The sequence below is a fragment of the Anabrus simplex genome, chromosome X, assembly GCF_040414725.1.
Source record: "Anabrus simplex isolate iqAnaSimp1 chromosome X, ASM4041472v1, whole genome shotgun sequence".
In the NCBI taxonomy this organism is placed as follows: Eukaryota; Metazoa; Arthropoda; class Insecta; order Orthoptera; family Tettigoniidae; genus Anabrus; species Anabrus simplex.
The window spans coordinates 223231343-223254587 of record NC_090279.1 but is presented as its reverse complement, the minus strand read 5'-3'; the positions used below and the strand labels follow the sequence as shown (position 1 = coordinate 223254587).

General features: G+C 38.6%; 1 protein-coding gene across 1 annotated transcript in view; it reads right to left on the bottom strand.

The window, feature by feature from the left end:
* The window catches only part of LOC136886383 (1,5-anhydro-D-fructose reductase), a 112306-nt gene that overhangs the window by 69056 nt on the left and 20005 nt on the right, over window positions 1-23245 (bottom strand). The window contains exon 4 of the mRNA XM_067159151.1: window positions 5375-5572. Within this exon, the coding sequence (XP_067015252.1) occupies window positions 5375-5572 (198 nt within the window). The remainder of the gene's footprint in view (window positions 1-5374; window positions 5573-23245) is intronic.

Here is a 23245-nt window from a genome sequence, read left to right as displayed (position 1 = left end):
ATGGATTTCGCAGAGGTCACTCAACGCTAGATGCTGTGAAGGAAGTGGTGAAGACAGCAGAACGAGCTCAAACGGGTAATCATTATTCTAGGAAACTGACGCTTCTTGTGACTCTAGATGTTAAAAATGCCTTCAACTCGGCAAGATGGAGTGATATTTTGGAAGCTCTAGAAGAAACTTTCAAGCTACCAGAATATCTCATGTATATACTGCGAGACTATTTGAAAGACCGTACATTGTTATACGACACGGAAGACGGTCAGAGAAGAAAACGGCTCACAGCTGGTGCAGCGCAAGGCTCAATTCTCGGACCACACCTTTGGAACATCGTGTATATGATTTATTACGGCTGGAGATGCCAGAAGACGTAAAACTTGTGGGTTATGCTGATGATGTGGCTGCTGTGATAGTAACCCGTAACCTAGAGCTGGCTCAGTTTAAATTGAATCAGGTGATGCGACGTGTCAAAGAATGGATGATAAATCACAAGTTAGAACTCGCAGATCACAAAACGGAAATTGTCCTCCTGACGAGGAAAAGGATTAATACTGTTGTACCGATGCAGATCGGACAGATAGCCATCGAAACAACTAGGAGCACAAAATATCTTGGTGTAACGCTTGATACTAAGCTTACATATTGGGACCACATCCAACGGGTAACAGATAAGGCAGCGAAAACCATGACTGCACTGAACAGACTCATAGGAAATATCAAGGGACCGATATCTAGTAAAAGGCGGCTTCTCATGTCAATTGTTCAATCGATACTGCTATACGGTTCGGAAATTTGGGCTGAATCGTTAAAAATTGTGAAATATCGGAGAAGAATTGCGGCTGTACAACGGAGAGCAGCTTTACGAATTGCTTGCGCATATCGCACAGTATCAGAACCCGCGATTCTAGTAGTAGCAGCAGTAGCTCCCATTGACTTGTTGGCCTTCGAAAGACAAGAAATTTGGCTCACACAAGAAGAGCTAGGAAGGAAAAGGGCAAAGGCTTTGGCTCTTAGTTGCAGAATGCAACGATGGTAAACAAGATGGGAAGATGATTCTAGAGGGAAATGGACGAAAAGGCTGATACCTTCTCTGGGCGTATGGGTTGGCCGAAATCATGGTGAAGTGAACTACTATCTCACACAGTTCCTGACAGGTCATGGATACTTCCGAAAATTTCTTCATAGGCTAGGGCTAGCAACTAGTCCGGTGTGCATATACTGCGGCGATATCGATGACGTATCACATACTTTCTTTGTGTGTGTTCATTGGCTGCCACAAAGAAGATGCTTAGAAGTTATGCACGGAGAATTGATGCCAGAAGGGATCGTGTCAGTAATGCTACGAAGTCGAGAATCTTGGGACCAGGTGGCAGTCTACGTAGAAAATATTCTGCGTCAGAAGAAAAAGGACCTGGACGATTATGACAGATAGTAAAGCAGAAGAAGGAAGATGAAGCACAAGATGCATTAAGCACGACATCCGCCCTAAAGTAATGCGAGAGCGGTTCCGGGGCGGAGATAAACGTCGTGGGAAAAGGGAGTGTGGTTTTTATTGGGTAAGAATCTCCACACACTTGTTGAGTGCGGACCCTCACAAGCGTCTTATGAAAGATTTTCCACACTCCCTCGCAAAAAAAAAAAATTTATTATTATTATTATTATTATTATTATTATTATTATTATTATTATTATTATTATTTATCACAATCATATCAACCTACCTGTGGGTTTTCTCGAAGATGTCACCTTATCAAAATCAGTCCAAATAAAGAATTCACTCCTGTTGTCATCTCTTTCCAGAACTTGTTTACCGTCATCTGCTCTTGTTTGTTTAATTTTGATAGCAGTTCGATTACACGCTTCTTTGCTAGTTCTCCTGCAGTCTTGTCTGTGAATGCCAGTAACTTGAACCTTGGATCCAGAAATGTACATAAGGCAATCGCTTCGTTGTACTCTAGATTTTTGAATCTTGTAGTGAGTCCCTCATATAATTTGTTTACAACGCCGATTACTGTTTCACTGAAGGGCTCAATTAACAGTTTTCGGCAAACATTTGTGAGGCCATTTGTCAAAATAAGTACTTGGCTGCCTGTTACATACTTATGGCCACTCATTATGAGTGTAACCTCTTCAAATGGCTTGAGAACAATACAAAGTTCCTTACAAAATGTCCATTCCTCTTGCGAAAGGACCGGGATACCTCTATTTATGAGAGCTATTGAAGTTTTTACTGCGTCCTCTAGTTCACAAAACCTTTGTAACATATGGTAGGTGGAATTCCACCTCGTGGGGACTTCCTGAATGAGTTTCTTGGGATGAAAAGAACCCATGTTCTTTTGCGCTGTCAGTAGCTTCTCCATGCCCGTCGTGCTTCTCTTAAAATACGCCACTACATGTTTTACTTTCTCCAGTAATAACTGTATCTGTTTCAATGCATTATGGACGATTAAATTTAAAGTGTGCACATAACAGGGAAAGTGCTTCCATAGAAGTTCATTTACAACAGCATTTTTCATATTAGATGCGTTGTCCCTTACAACGGCTACAATTTTTTCGGACTAATGAAATTTGTCTGAAATACACCTAATTTCAGCAGCTAAATTAACACTTGTGTGGCTATGAGGCAAAATTGAACATTTCAGCAAAACTGACTCTAGTTCAAAATCTTCATTTATGAAGTGTGCAGTGACAGCTAGGTAGCTCTCTGAATTCCTAGACGTCCAGGAGTCTGTAGTTAAACAGACACTGGAAGCAGACATTAAATGTTGACGAACAACTGTCATACACTGTTCATATGCTGCTGGAACAAGTGATGATGAAATAGTCTTCCTATCAGGCAAAACGTAGGCAGGGTTTAATCCAGTACAAAACGCTGCAAAACCTTCATCTTCCACTATAGAAAAAGGCTGAAAATCCACCGTAAACAACTGTAATAGTAGGTTGTCCAGCTTCTTTTTCTGCACATCACTCATTTTTCTTTGCACTGGCAAAAATAATGACAGCGACTGTTGCTTCACTGCCCCACGGGCTGCAGGTGATGATGAAGATTCAGGAGGAGGGATAGGTACACGAGGTGCCACTTGCGATGGTTGTCCAGGACCTGATATTTGAGTAGTATGAACATTATCAGACCCACATCCACTGGTAGAGTTTTGAGAGTTTAACACGGAAATATTTATTGTTGGGTGCCTTCTTTCAATATGTTTCTTCAAGTTAGAAACCGTTCCCCTGTAACTAAATTTTTGCCCACATAAATCACACCGGGCAGATTTATTTACATCGTCTGTGACAGTAAAATAAGACCACAGAGGACTCGTCTTCTGTCGTTTACTCATCTCGTACAGCACAGTGTAAAATATGAAATATTAACTGGAAAGACCACGCGGAACTGTTTCGAGAAACTACACAACTGTATGTATTACCTCTTGTAAACCTAATACAACGCGCTTGAGACAACTAATGAATATCTGTAATTCTGTGACCGGCTGACAAGTAACAGTGTAGGAATGTCAGTACTGCCTCTAAGCGGTTACAAATGTATCGCTCACGCCTACGCAGGAGTGCGCGCTTAAGTCTAGCTGCCATGCTTGCTCGCAGTCTAACATCCGCTAACTAATCAGGAGCTACCTTGGTTTCGCTGAGACAGTTACTTTTGTATTAGGGTCTCGGATGGAACATAATATTTATGGAACAGCTTACTACGATGGAACAGAATACAGTATCATAATACGATATGTAACTCCCATCTCTATATGAAAGCAACAGAATATGATAGGGGTAAGGCTGCTGGGGTTGGTGCTAAGAAAGCAACAGAATATGACAGGGCTAAAGCTGCTGGGGGTGGTGCTAAGAAAGCAACAGAATATGATAGGGCTAAGGCTGCTGGGGGTGGTGCTAAGAAAGCAAGAGAATATGATAGGGCTATGGCTGCTGGGGGTGGTGCTAAAAAAGCAACAGAATAAGGTAGTTCTAAGGCTACTGGGGGTCTACGTTGCTCCATGTCCCTAGGTATAACCTTCAACTGACTCCCCCCCTGTGGTGCTAAGAATATGATAGGGGTAAGGCTGCTGGGGTTGGTGCTAAGAAAGCAACAGAATATGATAGGCCTAAGGCTGCCGGGGGGTGGTGCTAAGACAGCAACATAATATGATAGGGCTAAGGCTGCTGGGGGTGGTGCTAAGACAGCAACATAATATGATAGGGCTAAGGCTGCTGGGGGTGGTGCTGAGAAAGCAACAGAATATGATAGGGCTAAGGCTGCTGGGGGTGGTGCTGAGAAAGCAACAGAATATGATAGGGCTAAGGCTGCTGGGAGTGGTGCTGAGAAAGCAACAGAATATGATAGGGCTAAGGCTGCTGGGGGTCTACGTTGCTTCACGTCAGTACGTATAACCTTCAATTGCTCTACACGTGCCCCACCCACCCGAAAGAGAAGACGAGACCATATTGTCGAAAAAGACCTCTCGGTCAAAGAATGAATAAGGTGATGTGCAGTCCTTTCCAGGACCTTTAAGTTCGTAAAATTGAACCATCTCTGCACTTTTGCCATCTTCGACAACCGATGCATAGAGATTTTAAAATAGCATTGGAGAATGCCTCAGAAGGTCAAGAGTTCAAAGTTGTAATTCATGTAGACCGACAACCACAAGCTGAACATAGGGATCCATATAACACACCTACAACTAGTGATGCGGGACTTCGTTCTTCACAGCAGAGACACAAACTTGGGGCGGATGACGCTCTTTAGTACCCTCTGCTGTAGAGAAGATGGATACTTCATTACCACCCCCCCCGACTCTATTCAAATTCTAAAGCCCCTCTTACTAAATCGGTTTCTGCTTCAGATTACTCTTATTGTTTCAGGGAAAGGGAGAGTAAAAAAAAACTACACCTTACTCTATCGCAGTCTCCTTAATCAGTTTTTAATGAAAAGTTCCCAAATGGATGGTGACTTCAACAATAACCCTGGACAACATAATCTGAATGGCTGTAGGCAAGGGACACTGCTATTATAATGAGAACTTCCAAAGTCAAGTGTGACAGGCAGGCAAGGGGGCCTGCCATTATAGTGAAAACACCCCAACTCGATTGTGACTGGCAGTAGGAAAGGGGGACTGCTATTATAATGTAAACTCCTCAACTAAACTGTGACTGGCAATAGGAAATGGGGTCTGCCAATTTAGTGAAAACTCCCCAACTCTGACTTTACATGAGAACATATGACTACATCCCTGTGGTGCTTCTTGTATAATGCTAAGAACAATGCGAACTAATTAAATCTTATTCGCAACATGTACAGTATTTATTTTACCTAAAATTCCGTAGCGAAGCATGGGTACACGAGATAGTAAATTATAATAGCAAGTGATCTCCTCACCTGGTTGGTAACAGGCTTGATGGTACACACATCCAGTAAACGCTGCAACTGATTATTGTTGAAATTAGATACTCCGATGCTTCGTGTCAGACCTAACTTGACACACTCTTCCATCTGCTTCCACGTGTCCAAATAGTCGGCCGTACTCTGAGCAACCGACCCATCCTCTTGGCGAGGTATCCATGTTCCCGTACCTTCCTGACAATAACAAAAAATTCTATGAATAATATTGAATATGAGAAAAATTTATGCTCTTTTTTTACTGTGATTGACTTTCTCTCAAACATGTACTTGGCATATCAAGATGTACAAAGAAAACTGGCCATTCAATGAGCGAAGATACCTGCCCGCTGGTACTGGAAAGAAAAACCACTGATTTAGGAAGAATCCCATCCTCATCCGTCCTCCATGGTGCTCCTTGTTCCAATGCAGGCTTGTTAGTGGCAACAAAAAGAGATGACAACACACACAAAAAGGACAGTCATCACCGACACCCGAAGTTTAACAATTACAACTTTATTTAATGTTAACCAAGAAAATTAAATTATATTTCATATCCATTAAAAAAAGGAGTAGCATATTTCAATTCCACAACACATTTCATAGGTAAAAGGTCTCACGCTAGAGAATGTCCAGGATGGACGTAGGCAATGGCAGAAATGCACACCAGGGAAGCGTATGGCGAAACAGCTTATGAGGCTTGCTAATGTAAACTTGTTTTTCAGTAACCGTTACAGAAGACACACATTGAACTGGACCGTGCTCACAGTGTTATGAATTTTACCACACACAAGATTTGTATGAATAATAATCCCTCTGTGGATCAGAGTATTAACCTCCATATCGCAAGATATTGGGTTCAAAACCCCGCAGAGGTAGGCAGAGAGAAGTGCCAAGCAGAGTTCTCCCCAGAAATATTTGTCAGCCGAGTGGGGAATATTACATAAAACTTCAATATGAAAACATTTCATTTATTTTCCCTCAAAGCATTAATAATAACATCACACAGGTAAACATTAACTGCAAAATAGAACTATTTTAGTGTTATTAACACAAACAAGACATAAACAGAGTATTTTGAACTTCTACTGTTCTATTGCTTGTTCCAAATCTGTAACAGCAGACTTAGGCTGTGGACTGCAATACGGCTTTGTAACGTCATGAGGAATAGAGGGCTCGCATGCGATTCCACGCTAATCCAGACCCCTCTCGCGCACGGCGCTATGCGCTGGTCAAGCTAAACATTTGATCTCCGATGTAATTGATGCAATTATGCTGACAACAATGATTTATCAGTTTTAGGCCCGGTTTCATCAACACATGTTAGTACTTAACAAGGTGTTAAATCATTTTATCACACGATTTAAGAAAATTTGCGTTTCATCAACAACTTTTAACATTAACAAATGTTAAACTGCGTATTAAAGTTAACATCAGCCATTTCCAATGTTAAATGGCTAACATTAGCATTTAGCAACCTGTTCCAAAATGGCTGCTGTGAATCACGCTTTCAATGCGGAATTGCTCTATTTAGATCTTTTACTAAACAATCCTGATCGAAGAAAAGTTCAGCGACGTAATGACTTTTGAAAATTTGACGGATGCGGAATTTCTTCATAGATACAGGTTATCGAAAATAGTCATTGCTAAGGTTGTTGACGAAATTCGAGTGAGGTTAGAATACCCTACGAAAAGAAACTTCACCTCTTTCTCCAATGTTGCAGGTACTGATAATATTACGATTTTTTGCTACTGGTTATTTTCACATAATGGTCGGAGACAATGCTGGAATTTCTAAAGCCACTGTTAGTAGAGTTGTTTGACGAGTGTCTGCAGCAATAGCATCCATGAGGAGGAGGCATATAACATTACATTCCCTTCAGTAGAAGAGCGTCAGCAAATTATCCGCGACTTCTATGAAATTAGCCGTTTTCCTAGTGTTTGTTCTAGGTGCAACAGATTACACACATGTAAGAATCCAATCACCTGGAGGCAACTGGGCCGAAATATATCGTAATCGGAAGGGATATTTCTCTGTTAATTTTTTGCTAGTTGCTTTACGTCGCACCGACACAGATAGGTCTTATGGCGACGATGGGACAGGAAAGAGCTAGGAGTTGGAAGGAAGCGGCCGTGGCCTTAATTAAGGTACAGCCCCAGCATTTGCCTGGTGTGAAAATGGGAAACCACGGAAAACCATTTTCAGGGCTGCCGATTTCTCTGTTAATGTTCAGGTGATTAATGAGCCTAACCTCCAAATCAGGGATATACTTGCTAGGTGGTCTGGTTCTGCACACAACAATACAATGTTTAATAACTCCCATATCAGAGCACAGTTTTAAGTTGGACAATTAACGAAGTGATTTTGTTAGGTGACAGTGGATACCCGCTAAAAAAGTATCTGTTAACCCCATTGAAACCATTGCGGGCTTTCTCCCACGCCTCGTCCTTTTGTTTTATCGTCAAGCCAGCAATGCGCTTGCACTCAATAACTTATGTATATTTACTAACTAATTCAATTAACAACTCTTTTTCGAAGGAGGAAAAATTAGAACTACGATTCCGTTTCACTTCTCGCGCCATATTTTACAGCTGTACGCAAACAAAAGCGCATTAGAGCGCGCTGTAAAACAGCATGTTCGTACCGCTGCCTCCTTGATTCGCACCAGGGGCCTATTCCACGAACGAACTTTGCAACTTTTCACTTTGCACTTTGCACTTTTCAGTTCAGATTTTGTTCCACTATCGCTTTTCAGATTTAGCTTGCAAAGTGAAAAGTGAAAAGTTAGAAATCTTTTCACTTTTCAAGCCTGTTATGTTCCTCTATTGGTACAGAAATGCAAAGTGCAAAGAAATGAAGTGAAAGGTTTTCATAAATCTTGCAAAGAGATGATTCCCTTTTCATATGTTAATTAACAAGTATGTACATTAGTTTCTCGGCGTAGAATTTGGTTTAGTGATATAAACACGTCACGACGTGAGCTTTTGTTAGCATCAAGTGAGGACAGTGATGAAGAATCCAATAATGGAACGTACAAAGACAGGATTAATTTTCATAACCTCACTTCGACGTAACAACGCGAGTGTTTTCGTATTATCCCAAGAGGCTGACTATATTCTTGAAATGATCGGTAATTTATTGAAAGATAAAGAAGTAAATTCCTTTCCAAAAAAGAACAAATTCTTATGTTTACATTTTTTAGTAAATGGTACCCAGCTGTACTGTGTAACAGCAATGCATGGGACATCAAAATCAATTATTTGCAGAACTGTTACCAAAGTCGTAGATGTTATTGTAAATGTAATATTTGCTAACAGTACGTTGGCCTGATAATCCACTTAATATAGCGACGGGATTTCTAATGAAGGGTGAATGTCCTTCTGTGTGTGGATGTGTTGTCGGTACTCTCGTTAACATTGATGTGTGTCATCATTTGAGAGGTTATCTTTAAAGTTGTCAAAAAAGGATGTCACGTTTCTCCTTGACAACTTCCAGCACAGACAGCTTCTTGTAAATAACCTTTCTTTCCCACGATAAAAACTTAAACGGTACGACAATTATATCGCCAAGTTCGCCGCGGAAAGTAAAGCATTAAAATCATAGAGTATTAGGCCTATACAGTTTGCTCATAGAATAAACTCGATCGGATCACTCATTCGCAAAGACTTTTCACTTTGCGAAGAAATTGAAAAGTACAGCCTAGTTCATGGTGGAACAGAAAGACTTTGCACTTTGCAAGAATTGAAAAGTGAAAAGTGCAAAGTTGAAAAGTTGCAAAGTTCGTTCGTGGAACAGGCCCCAGTTCGCAATATTGGGAGAGTTTGTGATGTTTGGGACATCACTGTATATTTTTAATTATTGAACTATATATTTAATTGATAAGATGTATATATTTAATCACTGATAGGTCATTTTAAAATTAATATGTATATATATATATATATATATAGGGCTTTTATCATCCATTTCAATCATCATTTCATTTCTTTGTATCGCGGCTATAACGTATTCTGAACGAACAAATTATTGGGTAAAGTATTTCAACATCACGCATATTTATAACTTGCAGTAAATTTTCCAATAGCCGTTGTGAGGTGACCAGAGTCAGCAGGCTAATTTCAGCCCAATTCCAGGAAAAGTACGTCAGCAAGGTTACGAGAGATATTGCACTCTCCACATCATGATGAGACAGTTGATACATTATTAACACCCACTTTTCAAACTATGCTTGGGGACGCTTTATTTCAGCGGGGAAGTTCAGCCTATGTGAATGAACGTAATGAAGCAACGTGATGGATGCACAACTATACAAGGGAGAAGGGATGAGACCTCGAATCTTACTGGACCATGTGATATGGCTGATGGAAGGAGACTTTTGAACCGATAAATACCACCGACAAGGGCTGGAGAGGACATTCGGAGATTCGGAGATTCGGACATTCTGATTCTGATTCTCACGCTTGGAAGATACTCTTACTACGATTCTACGTCTACACATCGGAGAAGATTTTAACTTAGTTAACTTCGCATCTGAGTATATTCTACTCAAAAGTTACTCTCATTGGGACTGTTTATCTCAATGACGAGAGGTAGTCAACGGGAGACCGGTTTTTGACTAGTATATGGCAGGAGAGCTTTTATTATGAGTTTAGCTACGCTACTGTTCCGTAATACGGAAGAATACAAGTGTATTCTCTCCATGAACATAACCCATGGTGGTTTTGCATTTAAAATTAGGACTCATTACGACTTTATGTAAGGAGTACAATAGGAAGTGTTAAAGACAGGAAATGTGGATGTAGGACTGGAATCCAACAACAGATGAGGCAGCCTGTACGAGAGATCCACCCATCCTCAGCTTCAAGACAACAGAGTCTACATTTGGTGAGCTTATGGCATAAGTTTCTGCAAGTCTTCGCGCAACAGTTCATTTTTAAAATTAATTTCATTAAATTTTCTTTTGCTTCCGTAAGTTCAGATTTTGTTAATACGCCGTTACGTCACGTTTTTCATCTTAATAAATAGCTGTTTTAATTTGTATTTTATGAAATGATTATTAATGATCCTTAAATTCCAAGTTAGTGTACTTAATGATTTGTGTTCCGTTCACCCCACCCCTGGGAGATTTTTGAGTCTCATTACATATTTTTATTTATTATTATTATTATTAATTATCTACTTTTGTTTTCAAGCTATAAGCTTGAAGACTGGCGCCCTTGGGATACTGTTTCTGGAGAAACAATGACATATCATTTATTTATTTTAATATTAAAGTGACCCGCCACGCTATAATTTTGTCATACATCTGTGGGCCAAGTGGGTACGTCACAAGTTAGCAGTCGATTAGTTAACATTTCACAAGAAAAGTTTGATGAAACGCAAGAAACCTAGCAAGATGTTAATATTTTAACTCCGTATTAACTAACTACTTGTTAGTACATATTTAACATGTGTTGATAAACCCAGGCCTTATAGTATTTACATGGAGCACCCAATGAATCAAATATGTATTAATATTATGTAACTAGCACATATCTAGGTCATAATGGCAGGGCGGTGTGTGCCCATTAAAAGGGTCCTAGGGAGAACAACTGCCAAATCTTACAATGTTGGAATGCAAAAGATTTCAGATGACACATCTAATGTTCCCTGATAAAATTAATTAAAATTCACCCACGAACGTCCAAGAGAGATTCCGTTTATTCCACCATCTAACAGGCCTACAATAAAACTGAACATCAAAATTGATGAGCAGGCAGCCTATAGCCCACACACAGTAGCTGAGGCCATATGATTACCATCATTTTAATGAATTCATAATAAAATTATATTTAGGGTAAACTTGGAAAATATGGGCACTAAGGTAATATGGGCATATTTAAGAAAATAGTCATTCACACAATGGTGACAAGTAGAAGCATGCGCTCTGCTAGGTTGGTGATCCTGAAATGTCATAGCTGCTTAATATGTTGAAGATTATCTTCTAATGTGTTAAAATAAGCTGAAAAGAACATGTTTTGAGGTAAGTATACCAGTCTACTCTTCCAAAATTGAGCTGTTACAGACATGCCAACTTTCAAAAGTGAAAAATCAGGAGAAATTTCGTAGCGAATCGCGACGTATTACGACACATCACTGATGGCAGAACATGTACAAATTCATTATAATTCAATACATTAACAATTCTATTTGCCCATATATATTTTTTCCATCATTTACATGTGAATACTAAATACTGGACATACCTGAACTATAGGAACATGTGACTTCTCATCCTTCAACACGTCATCACATTACGACTAATTATTGTTCAGCACACCAGTAGCTAACTTAGCCTTCTTCAGAAACTCGGAACTAAATTTTTGTTCAAAGCACTTGCCTTGCTGAACTGATTTCAAGGTCAAAAGTTTCTCCAAAGTTTGTTCAGACAGCAAGGATCTGAACTGTGTCTTTGTCTTTGTGACTCTGCTGAAAATCCTTTCACATTCTGCATTGCTATGTGGAATTGATAAAATAGCAAGCATCACCTTAGAGGGCCTGTCATATTTAAGTACATCATCAGCTGATTTCATCTGACCTACCAATGCCCATTGAACATCAATTCTTCCTTTTGCCAGGTCTCTTTCTTCGAGCTGAAAGTTACAGAACTGGGAGTGCAGAATATCAGTTTCTTTATCCAAATGTTCCGTTTCACTAGTCAAAATGTTCGGACACTTGTTTATGAAAAATCTTTTTTTTTTTTTTTTTGCTAGGGGCTTTACGTCGCACCGACACAGATAGGTCTTATGGCGATGATGGGATAGGAAAGGCCTAGGAGTTGGAAGGAAACGGCCGTGGCCTTAATTAAGGTACAGCCCAGCATTTGCCTGGTATGAAAATGGGAAACCACGGAAAACCATTTTCAGGGCTGCCGATAGTGGGATTCGAACCTACTATCTCCCGGATGCAAGCTCACAGCCGCGCGCCTCTACGCGCACGGCCAACTCGCCCGGTATGAAAAATCTAAGGCTAGAAAATGATGCCTTACTTATAGAAGAAATATTTACAAATTCTGCATTAATTAAAACTTCATCTTTGAATATAAATTTGTGTACCATGTAGTCACACGATGAAGAGAAACACTTTCTAACAGACTTAAAGAATATGAACTTTTCCTCAGACTTCACTAAAACAAACGGAGAGTTCCCTATCATCAGATCACAACCATCCTTTTGATTTGCTGGAGTATGGTAATCTACATCAAAGAGAGAGGAGGATCTTTTAATAACGTCTGGTTTCACAAACCTTGTCATCACATTCTTCAATAGTTCCTCCAAAACTGACCTCAATAAGTGGATGTGCGTCATACTTGACTGAAGAGCTACGTTTGGATTCTCAAAAAAATCCATTAAACTTGAGAGAAAAAAGCAAAAAGAGTTATGTAAATTTGATTAAAGGAACATGAAAAGTCGTTCTTCACGCGACAATGCATAGCTCTTAGTGTCATAAGTAGTTTAATTTTTTAAATGTAACTGATGACTGGGTTTTCCTTTTAACTGAGGAGTGAGGTGAAATGTTATGACAATCCTTAACGTTTTCAGACAAACAAGACACATCTGCACTTAAACTGTGCTTAGGAATTTTGTAAGTCTTCGAAGTTCCCATCTGAGAATCCTTACTCACAATTTCGCTCCTGAATAATGTAACTACCCACTGAAGCAAAATCCTATCTAAACACCTTAGTGATAACCATCGAGTAGGCCCATGCTTCAGAATTTTCCTGATCCCTGTGTTGTGTAAAGTCTGAAATTCTCTGAACTTTTCTTTCCTCTTTGCGCACCTTTCTAGATAATAAAATATATCAATTATACTTTCATCTACATTTACGGGCAAGCATGCCGCACCCTTCTCGGCAGCAAGAATAATTAGGTGACAAGAGCAGCCTACGATGATTATGTTACTATTTTTCCGCTCCAAACATCCTGCCACACCATTCTTTAATCCTACCATTACTGGAGCATTATCAGCACCAAGAGCTAGGCAGTTTTAATGGAATGCAGAATTCCTGAAAAGTTGAGAGCAAAATTTTGGCAATGTTAGCTCCAGTAGCATCCCGTTCTAAATAAGGCACAGAGAGTAGACAACTCTGAATTTCATTGAGTTCAGGCCTAAAAAATGTTACAACAATGGGATATATCTTTAAGTCGCTTTTATTGCTACCATTAGTAGCAACAGAAAATGCATTCACCTGCAAATGTGATACAATTTTCGCCCTTTCTTCTATGCACATTTCTGTAATGACAGCCGCTGTTTTCATTCTAGCACACCCACATCGTTTAGCGATTTCCGAATCATGAAACATTTTGCAAGACAAAGGACGCGCGTGATCGGCACAATTTACAGGCAGGTTATGTTCTACTATAAATGACGTAAATAACGCCTCGGCATTCGTCACAGGATTTACATTTTGGTTTTTACATGAAAAGTTCAGTTTCTGGTTTCTTTCTACACACTGGACACTCTCCTTATGTTTCTTCGTTTGCATGTGCTTGATTATATCGCATTTCCCGCCATGTGCAACTGCAAAATCACACCTACATATAGTACAGAATGTGAACGTTGGTCCCTTTCTGGATTCACTCAAACACGGAAACTCTTCCCTATAAGCACTTTTAAACACTACATCATTTTTTTTTTTTTTTTTGGCCAAAACAAATATTAAGGCACAACACGAGCACTTCTGCAGGTGTTACCCCGGGTAGAACGACTATGGTGAGCTACTTCTGAGGTTAGGTTACTCCAAAGAGAACGTTACTCGCTTGCAAAGAGAATGACTGTATTATAGACCAAAGACCAGCACGACTGGCCACCGTGCCCCGTACTGCCATCTGGTATCATTATTAGAACTACTGTCGACCAGCCATACTCAGCCATATATCGATAGGAGGAGGAAATCCGCGGGAGTTCAAAATAATACAAAAATTACGGATATTGCTCTGAAAATTGGGAGATCGGGCCCGGCGATCGGGAGATCGGGAGGAACGATGAAAAATCGGGAGACTTGGCACATCTGCTGTTATAATAAATCAGTTAAATAAGGTAAGGAACTATGCGCAAAATATGTTTATTTTTCAAGAAATGTTATTACGGGCTGCTTTCAAGGTTAGTGTAGCATATGTTGTAGCGAGTGGACATGCGCTTGGAAGTTAGTTCTTTCTCAGTAATGCCAATTTCTAAAAAGTGTCACTAGGGCAAAAATGGGCAGTGACATTGTAGGTAATATGGGCATCATCAAATTTCATTGTATTTACGTGACGCGCTCTGAGTGAGACTTATTATTTTTTATTTTTACAGCAATCTTTACGTTTATAATGCTAATCAATTAATATACCCTAGAGCACGTAGCTGTTTCACAAAAACTATATATATTTTTCCAGGTAATGATGCAAAATAGGAATGAACGAGCGTATATCCATCAGATTAAGGGATAAAGAGGATATGTCGCGTGCTGTAATAGATGCAAGAAATGGCGATTGTAACCATTGTCCGCTCATGGACCATCCTAACTTCCTTCATCTGTCCCTTTCTCTTCGCTAGTAAGAGCAGTACCTAGCCCTTTTTAAAAAAATTAGTCCAGTTCCAGAACTGAAGATGACGACTAGCAACTGGAGAAGACATAAGTGTTCTACAAGAGAACTTACTAGTGAAGAAAGTCTGGCTTCAGCACAGGCCTATCGCGGGAGCCAGTAAAGCAGGTATAGCGGCAAAGCGTAAAGTCATAAGGAGCAACAGTTCCCTGTATTTGTCCTGTGCATAAGGTGAATTATTATGATCAAAATGAAGGGCAGAAGTGGAGTAAGTGTTGTGGTTCATGTGCTAAGTGGTTCCATGAGGACTGAGTAGAGATGGAAGGTGATTCTTTCTATTGTGACAAGTGTAGTTAATAAAACTTTGTCAATACTTATGACTCAGAAGGCTCTTGTGTGATTAGTTTTGTTAGATTAATACTTTTTTTATATATTACACACAATTTGGGCCAGTTTTATGTTATTTACATTTTCAAGTACAGTGCAAGCGATTCCTAGTTGATAACTTAATAATCGTATTAGTTCTACTCCCTTGGTAGCATGTGTTCATGATCGGGGCTTAATTATAATATATATTTACCCCTTTTTTCATATATTCATGTTCAATACAACCACCTTGTTATAATGCAAAATGAATGTAATCACGTCTGTTACTCTAATTATCATTTAATAAATTGTGCCCATATTCCCGACAATTATGCCCATATAACCTTAAGAGTTTGGCAAATATAGGCAATTGCAGGGTTTGTTGCGTAGCTGCATAGTACGTAAACAACTACGGATTGGAGGCTGGTTCAAGCTTTATTAGAATGGAAATGGTTGTAAGTTTTCAAGGATTTTTTACCAGGAAAATGGAAGTTGTTTTAGTGCTCCTTTTTTAAGGTACATCTTCTGGTGCCCATATTTGCCAAGCTTACCCCATTTATTATCTTCTGATAGTCCCTTGCCACTAGTTCCTGTACCCAGCACTGACAAGCACATTCTAGTGGCCTTCCAACACATACAGTGGGTCTAGATTGCTGCTGCTTTATCAGAAGACATAGCACAGCTGCGCAGAACACCCCCAGCTGCCATAAAAACACTGCCTTAACCTTTCCACTGCCGAGTTTTGATAGCCAGCCGAGCCTTGTGGGACGGGTTGTTTTTTTTTTTAAGGAAGAAGCACTTTGACAGATACATATTTACTGATACTATTAATGGAATGCATATCGTACCCTTAGCCCTACAGCCCAATACGATGTCAGGGATGACCATATTTTACGACCGGATGCCCTTCCCGACGCCAGCCTCAGTTGAGAATATAATTAATATGAAATGAATGATGATGATGAATGAAACTGAGCACAGAAGTGTAAGGAATCGGCTGTGGCTTATGAATAGGAACTGTCCTGGCATTTACTTGGGAGTGCAAAAGGGAAACCACAAAGAAAAGAAATTCTCAAGATAGCTGACGATGAGGTTCGAACCCCTCGCCTGCTGAGTGCAGAGCTTGGCTCCATAGCCGTAGCATGTTAATACGCGCGGCTACTCCGCTCTGTGATACTATTACTGAAATATAAAATTCTTTAACCAAGAACTGGTAATATCAAAATCATTTACATTTGGGGAAAAAATAATTTATCTGAGGAAGGGGTGACAATTCCGCACGAGACTCACCATTACTACTTTGTCTCGCACTTTCTTGTAGTTCAGTATTGCCACTTAGATATTCTCCACCTTCATTAACAAAATATAGCTCTCCAGAAATACTATTTTTGAGGAAACATTCAATTTCTTCATCAACAAGAGATAAATGTATACTTCAAGACGCCATGATGGCTACACGTAAGCGGGAAAGATGTTCCACTCCAACGAAGCTAAAATAAAGCCAGATCACTTTCAAAACATGAGAAATGGAGTGGTATATCTGCAGTACAGAACTTCTTTGAGCATTTCCACACAATCTCAAAGCATGACATTATATCGCGTTCATTTGTGAGACCAGTGAAGTACACACACCACCAAAACGTATACATACGGGTTTGGCGGACGTGGCACGGCAGTCAAGAACGTATATATATGTGTCTGGCAGTGATTGGGTCAATAATCAAATATTTCTTTGGTTGGTTGCTGGGACAAACATTCAATGAAGCAGAAGTTGAAGAAAAGCCAAGCCACATATAACATTTTCAGCATGGCAAAGAAAATTTCAACACAACAGAAATAAGGATCTGTGGGATACACCACCAACATCAGTGTTCTCGAGACAGCACATGTTCACTTCTTAACTAACAGCTCAAGATATTTTGGGGACTCTGTGAAACAGTACGAAGGTAATAAACTTAAAACACTTCACCAAGTTATTCAAGAAGCCACAAGATGGCATACAACTTCAGGCAAAAGCTAGCCACAATGCAAAAGGGAAGAAGGAAATCAACAAATATAGTAAAATGATTTATGTAGAATTATAACAGACAATATTTCCCTCTATGTGGCAGGTAGGGTAGCAATGTACAAGGATGATCTTAATACACTGATAATACAGGTCTAACTCTAGTACCATCTAAGAAACTACTGAATGTTTATGAATGGCAGCTAGGGTAGTAATGTACAAGGATCATCTTAATACACTGATAATACAGCTCTAACTCTAGTACCGTCTAAGAAACTACTGAATGTTTATGAATGACAGCTAGGGTAGTAATATACAAGGATCATCTTAATACACTGATAATACAGGTCTAACTCTAGTACCATCTAAGAAACTAGTGAATGTTTATGAATGGCAGCTAGGGTAGTAATATACAAGGATCATCTTAATACACTGATAATACAGGTCTAACTCTAGTACCATTTAAGGAACTACTGAATGTTTATGAATGGCAGCTAGGGTAGTAATATACAAGGATCATCTTAATACACTGATAATACAGGTCTAACTCTAGTACCATCTACGGAACTACTGAATGTTTATGAATGGCAGCTAGGGTAGTAATATACAAGGATCATCTTAATACACTGATAATACAGGTCTAACTCTAGTACCGTCTAAGAAACTACTGAATGTTTATGAATGGCAGCTAGGGTAGTAATATACAAGGATCATCTTAATACACTGATAATACAGGTCTAACTCTAGTACCGTCTAAGAAACTACTGAATGTTTATGAATGGCAGCTAGGGTAGTAATATACAAAGATGATCTTAATACACTGATAATACAGGTCTAACTCTAGTACCGTCTAAGAAACTAGTGAATGTTTATGAATGGCAGCTAGGGTAGTAATATACAAGGATCATCTTAATACACTGATAATACAGGTCTAACTCTAGTACCATCTAAGAAACTACTGAATGTCTATGAATGGCAGCTAGGGTAGTAATATACAAGGATCATCTTAATACACTGATAATACAGGTCTAACTCTAGTACCATCTAAGAAACTAGTGAATGTTTATGAATGGCAGCTAGGGTAGTAATATACAAGGATCATCTTAATACACTGATAATACAGGTCTAACTCTAGTACCATTTAAGGAACTACTGAATGTTTATGAATGGCAGCTAGGGTAGTAATATACAAGGATCATCTTAATACACTGATAATACAGGTCTAACTCTAGTACCATCTAAGAAACTACTGAATGTCTATGAATGGCAGCTAGGGTAGTAATATACAAGGATCATCTTAATACACTGATAATACAGGTCTAACTCTAGTACCATCTAAGAAACTACTGAATGTCTATGAATGGCAGCTAGGGTAGTAATATACAAGGATCATCTTAATACACTGATAATACAGGTCTAACTCTAGTACCGTCTAAGAAACTACTGAATGTTTATGAATGGCAGCTAGGGTAGTAATATACAAAGATGATCTTAATACACTGATAATACAGGTCTAACTCTAGTACCGTCTAAGAAACTACTGAATGTCTATGAATGGCAGCTAGGGTAGTAATATACAAGGATCATCTTAATACACTGATAATACATGTCTAACTCTAGTACCGTCTAAGAAACTACTGAATGTTTATGAATGGCAGCTAGGGTAGTAATATACAAGGATCATCTTAATACACTGATAATACATGTCTAACTCTAGTACCGTCTAAGAAACTACTGAATGTCTATGAATGGCAGCTAGGGTAGTAATATACAAGGATCATCTTAATACACTGATAATACAGGTCTAACTCTAGTACCGTCTAAGAAACTACTGAATGTTTATGAATGGCAGCTAGGGTAGTAATATACAAGGATCATCTTAATACACTGATAATACAGGTCTAACTCTAGTACCATCTACGGAACTACTGAATGTTTATGAATGGCAGCTAGGGTAGTAATATACAAGGATCATCTTAATACACTGATAATACAGGTCTAACTCTAGTACCATCTAAGAAACTACTGAATGTCTATGAATGGCAGCTAGGGTAGTAATATACAAGGATCATCTTAATACACTGATAATACAGGTCTAACTCTAGTACCATCTAAGAAACTACTGAATGTTTATGAATGGCAGCTAGGGTAGTAATATACAAGGATCATCTTAATACACTGATAATACAGGTCTAACTCTAGTACCATCTACGGAACTACTGAATGTTTATGAATGGCAGCTAGGGTAGTAATATACAAGGATCATCTTAATACACTGATAATACAGGTCTAACTCTAGTACCATCTAAGAAACTACTGAATGTCTATGAATGGCAGCTAGGGTAGTAATATACAAGGATCATCTTAATACACTGATAATACAGGTCTAACTCTAGTACCATCTAAGAAACTACTGAATGTCTATGAATGGCAGCTAGGGTAGTAATATACAAGGATCATCTTAATACACTGATAATACAGGTCTAACTCTAGTACCGTCTAAGAAACTACTGAATGTTTATGAATGGCAGCTAGGGTAGTAATATACAAAGATGATCTTAATACACTGATAATACAGGTCTAACTCTAGTACCGTCTAAGAAACTACTGAATGTCTATGAATGGCAGCTAGGGTAGTAATATACAAGGATCATCTTAATACACTGATAATACATGTCTAACTCTAGTACCGTCTAAGAAACTACTGAATGTCTATGAATGGCAGCTAGGGTAGTAATATACAAGGATCATCTTAATACACTGATAATACATGTCTAACTCTAGTACCGTCTAAGAAACTACTGAATGTCTATGAATGGCAGCTAGGGTAGTAATATACAAGGATCATCTTAATACACTGATAATACAGGTCTAACTCTAGTACCGTCTAAGAAACTACTGAATGTTTATGAATGGCAGCTAGGGTAGTAATATACAAGGATCATCTTAATACACTGATAATACATGTCTAACTCTAGTACCGTCTAAGAAACTACTGAATGTCTATGAATGGCAGCTAGGGTAGTAATATACAAGGATCATCTTAATACACTGATAATACAGGTCTAACTCTAGTACCGTCTAAGAAACTACTGAATGTTTATGAATGGCAGCTAGGGTAGTAATATACAAGGATCATCTTAATACACTGATAATACAGGTCTAACTCTAGTACCGTCTAAGGAACTACTGAATGTTTATGAATGGCAGCTAGGGTAGTAATATACAAGGATCATCTTCATACACTGATAATACAGGTCTAACTCTAGTACCATCTAAGAAACTACTGAATGTCTATGAATGGCAGCTAGGGTAGTAATATACAAGGATCATCTTAATACACTGATAATACATGTCTAACTCTAGTACCGTCTAAGAAACTACTGAATGTCTATGAATGGCAGCTAGGGTAGTAATATACAAGGATCATCTTAATACACTGATAATACAGGTCTAACTCTAGTACCGTCTAAGAAACTACTGAATGTTTATGAATGGCAGCTAGGGTAGTAATATACAAGGATCATCTTAATACACTGATAATACAGGTCTAACTCTAGTACCGTCTAAGGAACTACTGAATGTTTATGAATGGCAGCTAGGGTAGTAATATACAAGGATCATCTTCATACACTGATAATACAGGTCTAACTCTAGTACCATCTAAGAAACTACTGAATGTCTATGAATGGCAGCTAGGGTAGTAATATACAAGGATCATCTTAATACACTGATAATACAGGTCTAACTCTAGTACCGTCTAAGAAACTACTGAATGTCTATGAATGGCAGCTAGGGTAGTAATATACAAGGATCATCTTAATACACTGATAATACAGGTCTAACTCTAGTACCGTCTAAGAAACTACTGAATGTTTATGAATGGCAGCTAGGGTAGTAATATACAAAGATGATCTTAGTACACTGATAATACAGGTCTAACTCTAGTACCGTCTAAGAAACTACTGAATGTTTATGAATGGCAGCTAGGGTAGTAATATACAAGGATCATCTTAATACACTGATAATACAGGTCTAACTCTAGTACCGTCTAAGAAACTACTGAATGTCTATGAATGGCAGCTAGGGTAGTAATATACAAGGATCATCTTAATACACTGATAATACAGGTCTAACTCTAGTACCATTTAAGGAACTACTGAATGTTTATGAATGGCAGCTAGGGTAGTAATATACAAGGATCATCTTAATACACTGATAATACAGGTCTAACTCTAGTACCATCTAAGGAACTAGTGAATGTTTATGAATGGCAGCTAGGGTAGTAATATACAAGGATCATCTTAATACACTGATAATACAGGTCTAACTCTAGTACCGTCTAAGGAACTACTGAATGTTTATGAATGGCAGCTAGGGTAGTAATATACAAGGATCATCTTAATACACTGATAATACAGGTCTAACTCTAGTACCGTCTAAGGAACTACTGAATGTTTATGAATGGCAGCTAGGGTAGTAATATACAAGGATCATCTTAATACACTGATAATACAGGTCTAACTCTAGTACCGTCTAAGAAACTACTGAATGTTTATGAATGGCAGCTAGGGTAGTAATGTACAAAGATGATCTTAGTACACTGATAATACAGGTCTAACTCTAGTACCGTCTAAGAAACTAGTGAATGTTTATGAATGGCAGCTAGGGTAGTAATATACAAAGATGATCTTAGTACACTGATAATACAGGTCTAACTCTAGTACCATCTAAGAAACTACTGAATGTTTATGAATGGCAGCTAGGGTAGTAATATACAAAGATGATCTTAATACACTGATAATACAGGTCTAACTCTAGTACCGTCTAAGAAACTACTGAATGTTTATGAATGGCAGCTAGGGTAGTAATATACAAGGATCATCTTAATACACTGATAATACAGGTCTAACTCTAGTACCGTCTAAGAAACTACTGAATGTTTATGAATGGCAGCTAGGGTAGTAATATACGAAAATGATCTTAGTACACTGATAATACAGGTCTAACTCTAGTACCATCTAAGAAACTACTGAATGTTTATGAATGGCAGCTAGGGTAGTAATATACAAGGATCATCTTAATACACTGATAATACAGGTCTAACTCTAGTACCGTCTAAGAAACTACTGAATGTTTATGAATGGCAGCTAGGGTAGTAATATCCAAGGATCATCTTAATACACTGATAATATAGGTCTAACTCTAGTACCATCTAAGAAACTACTGAATGTTTATGAATGGCAGCTAGGGTAGTAATATACAAAAATGATCTTAGTACACTGATAATACAGCTCTAACTCTAGTACCATCTAAGAAACTACTGAATGTTTATGAATGGCAGCTAGGGTAGTAATATCCAAGGATCATCTTAATACACTGATAATATAGGTCTAACTCTAGTACCATCTACGGAACTACTGAATGTTTATGAATGGCAGCTAGGGTAGTAATATACAAGGATCATCTTAATACACTGATAATACAGGTCTAACTCTAGTACCGTCTAAGGAACTACTGAATGTTTATCAATGACAGCTAGGGTAGTAATATACAAGGATCATCTTAATACACTGATAATACAGGTCTAACTCTAGTACCGTCTAAGGAACTACTGAATGTTTATCAATGACAGCTAGGGTAGTAATATACAAGGATCATCTTAATACACTGATAATACAGGTCTAACTCTAGTACCGTCTAAGGAACTACTGAATGTTTATCAATGACAGCTAGGGTAGTAATGTACAAGGATCATCTTAGTACACTGATAATACAGGTCTAACTCTAGTACCGTCTAAGAAACTACTGAATGTTTATGAATGGCAGCTAGGGTAGTAATGTACAAGGATCATCTTAATACACTGATAATACAGGTCTAACTCTAGTACCATCTAAGAAACTACTGAATGTTTATGAATGGCAGCTAGGGT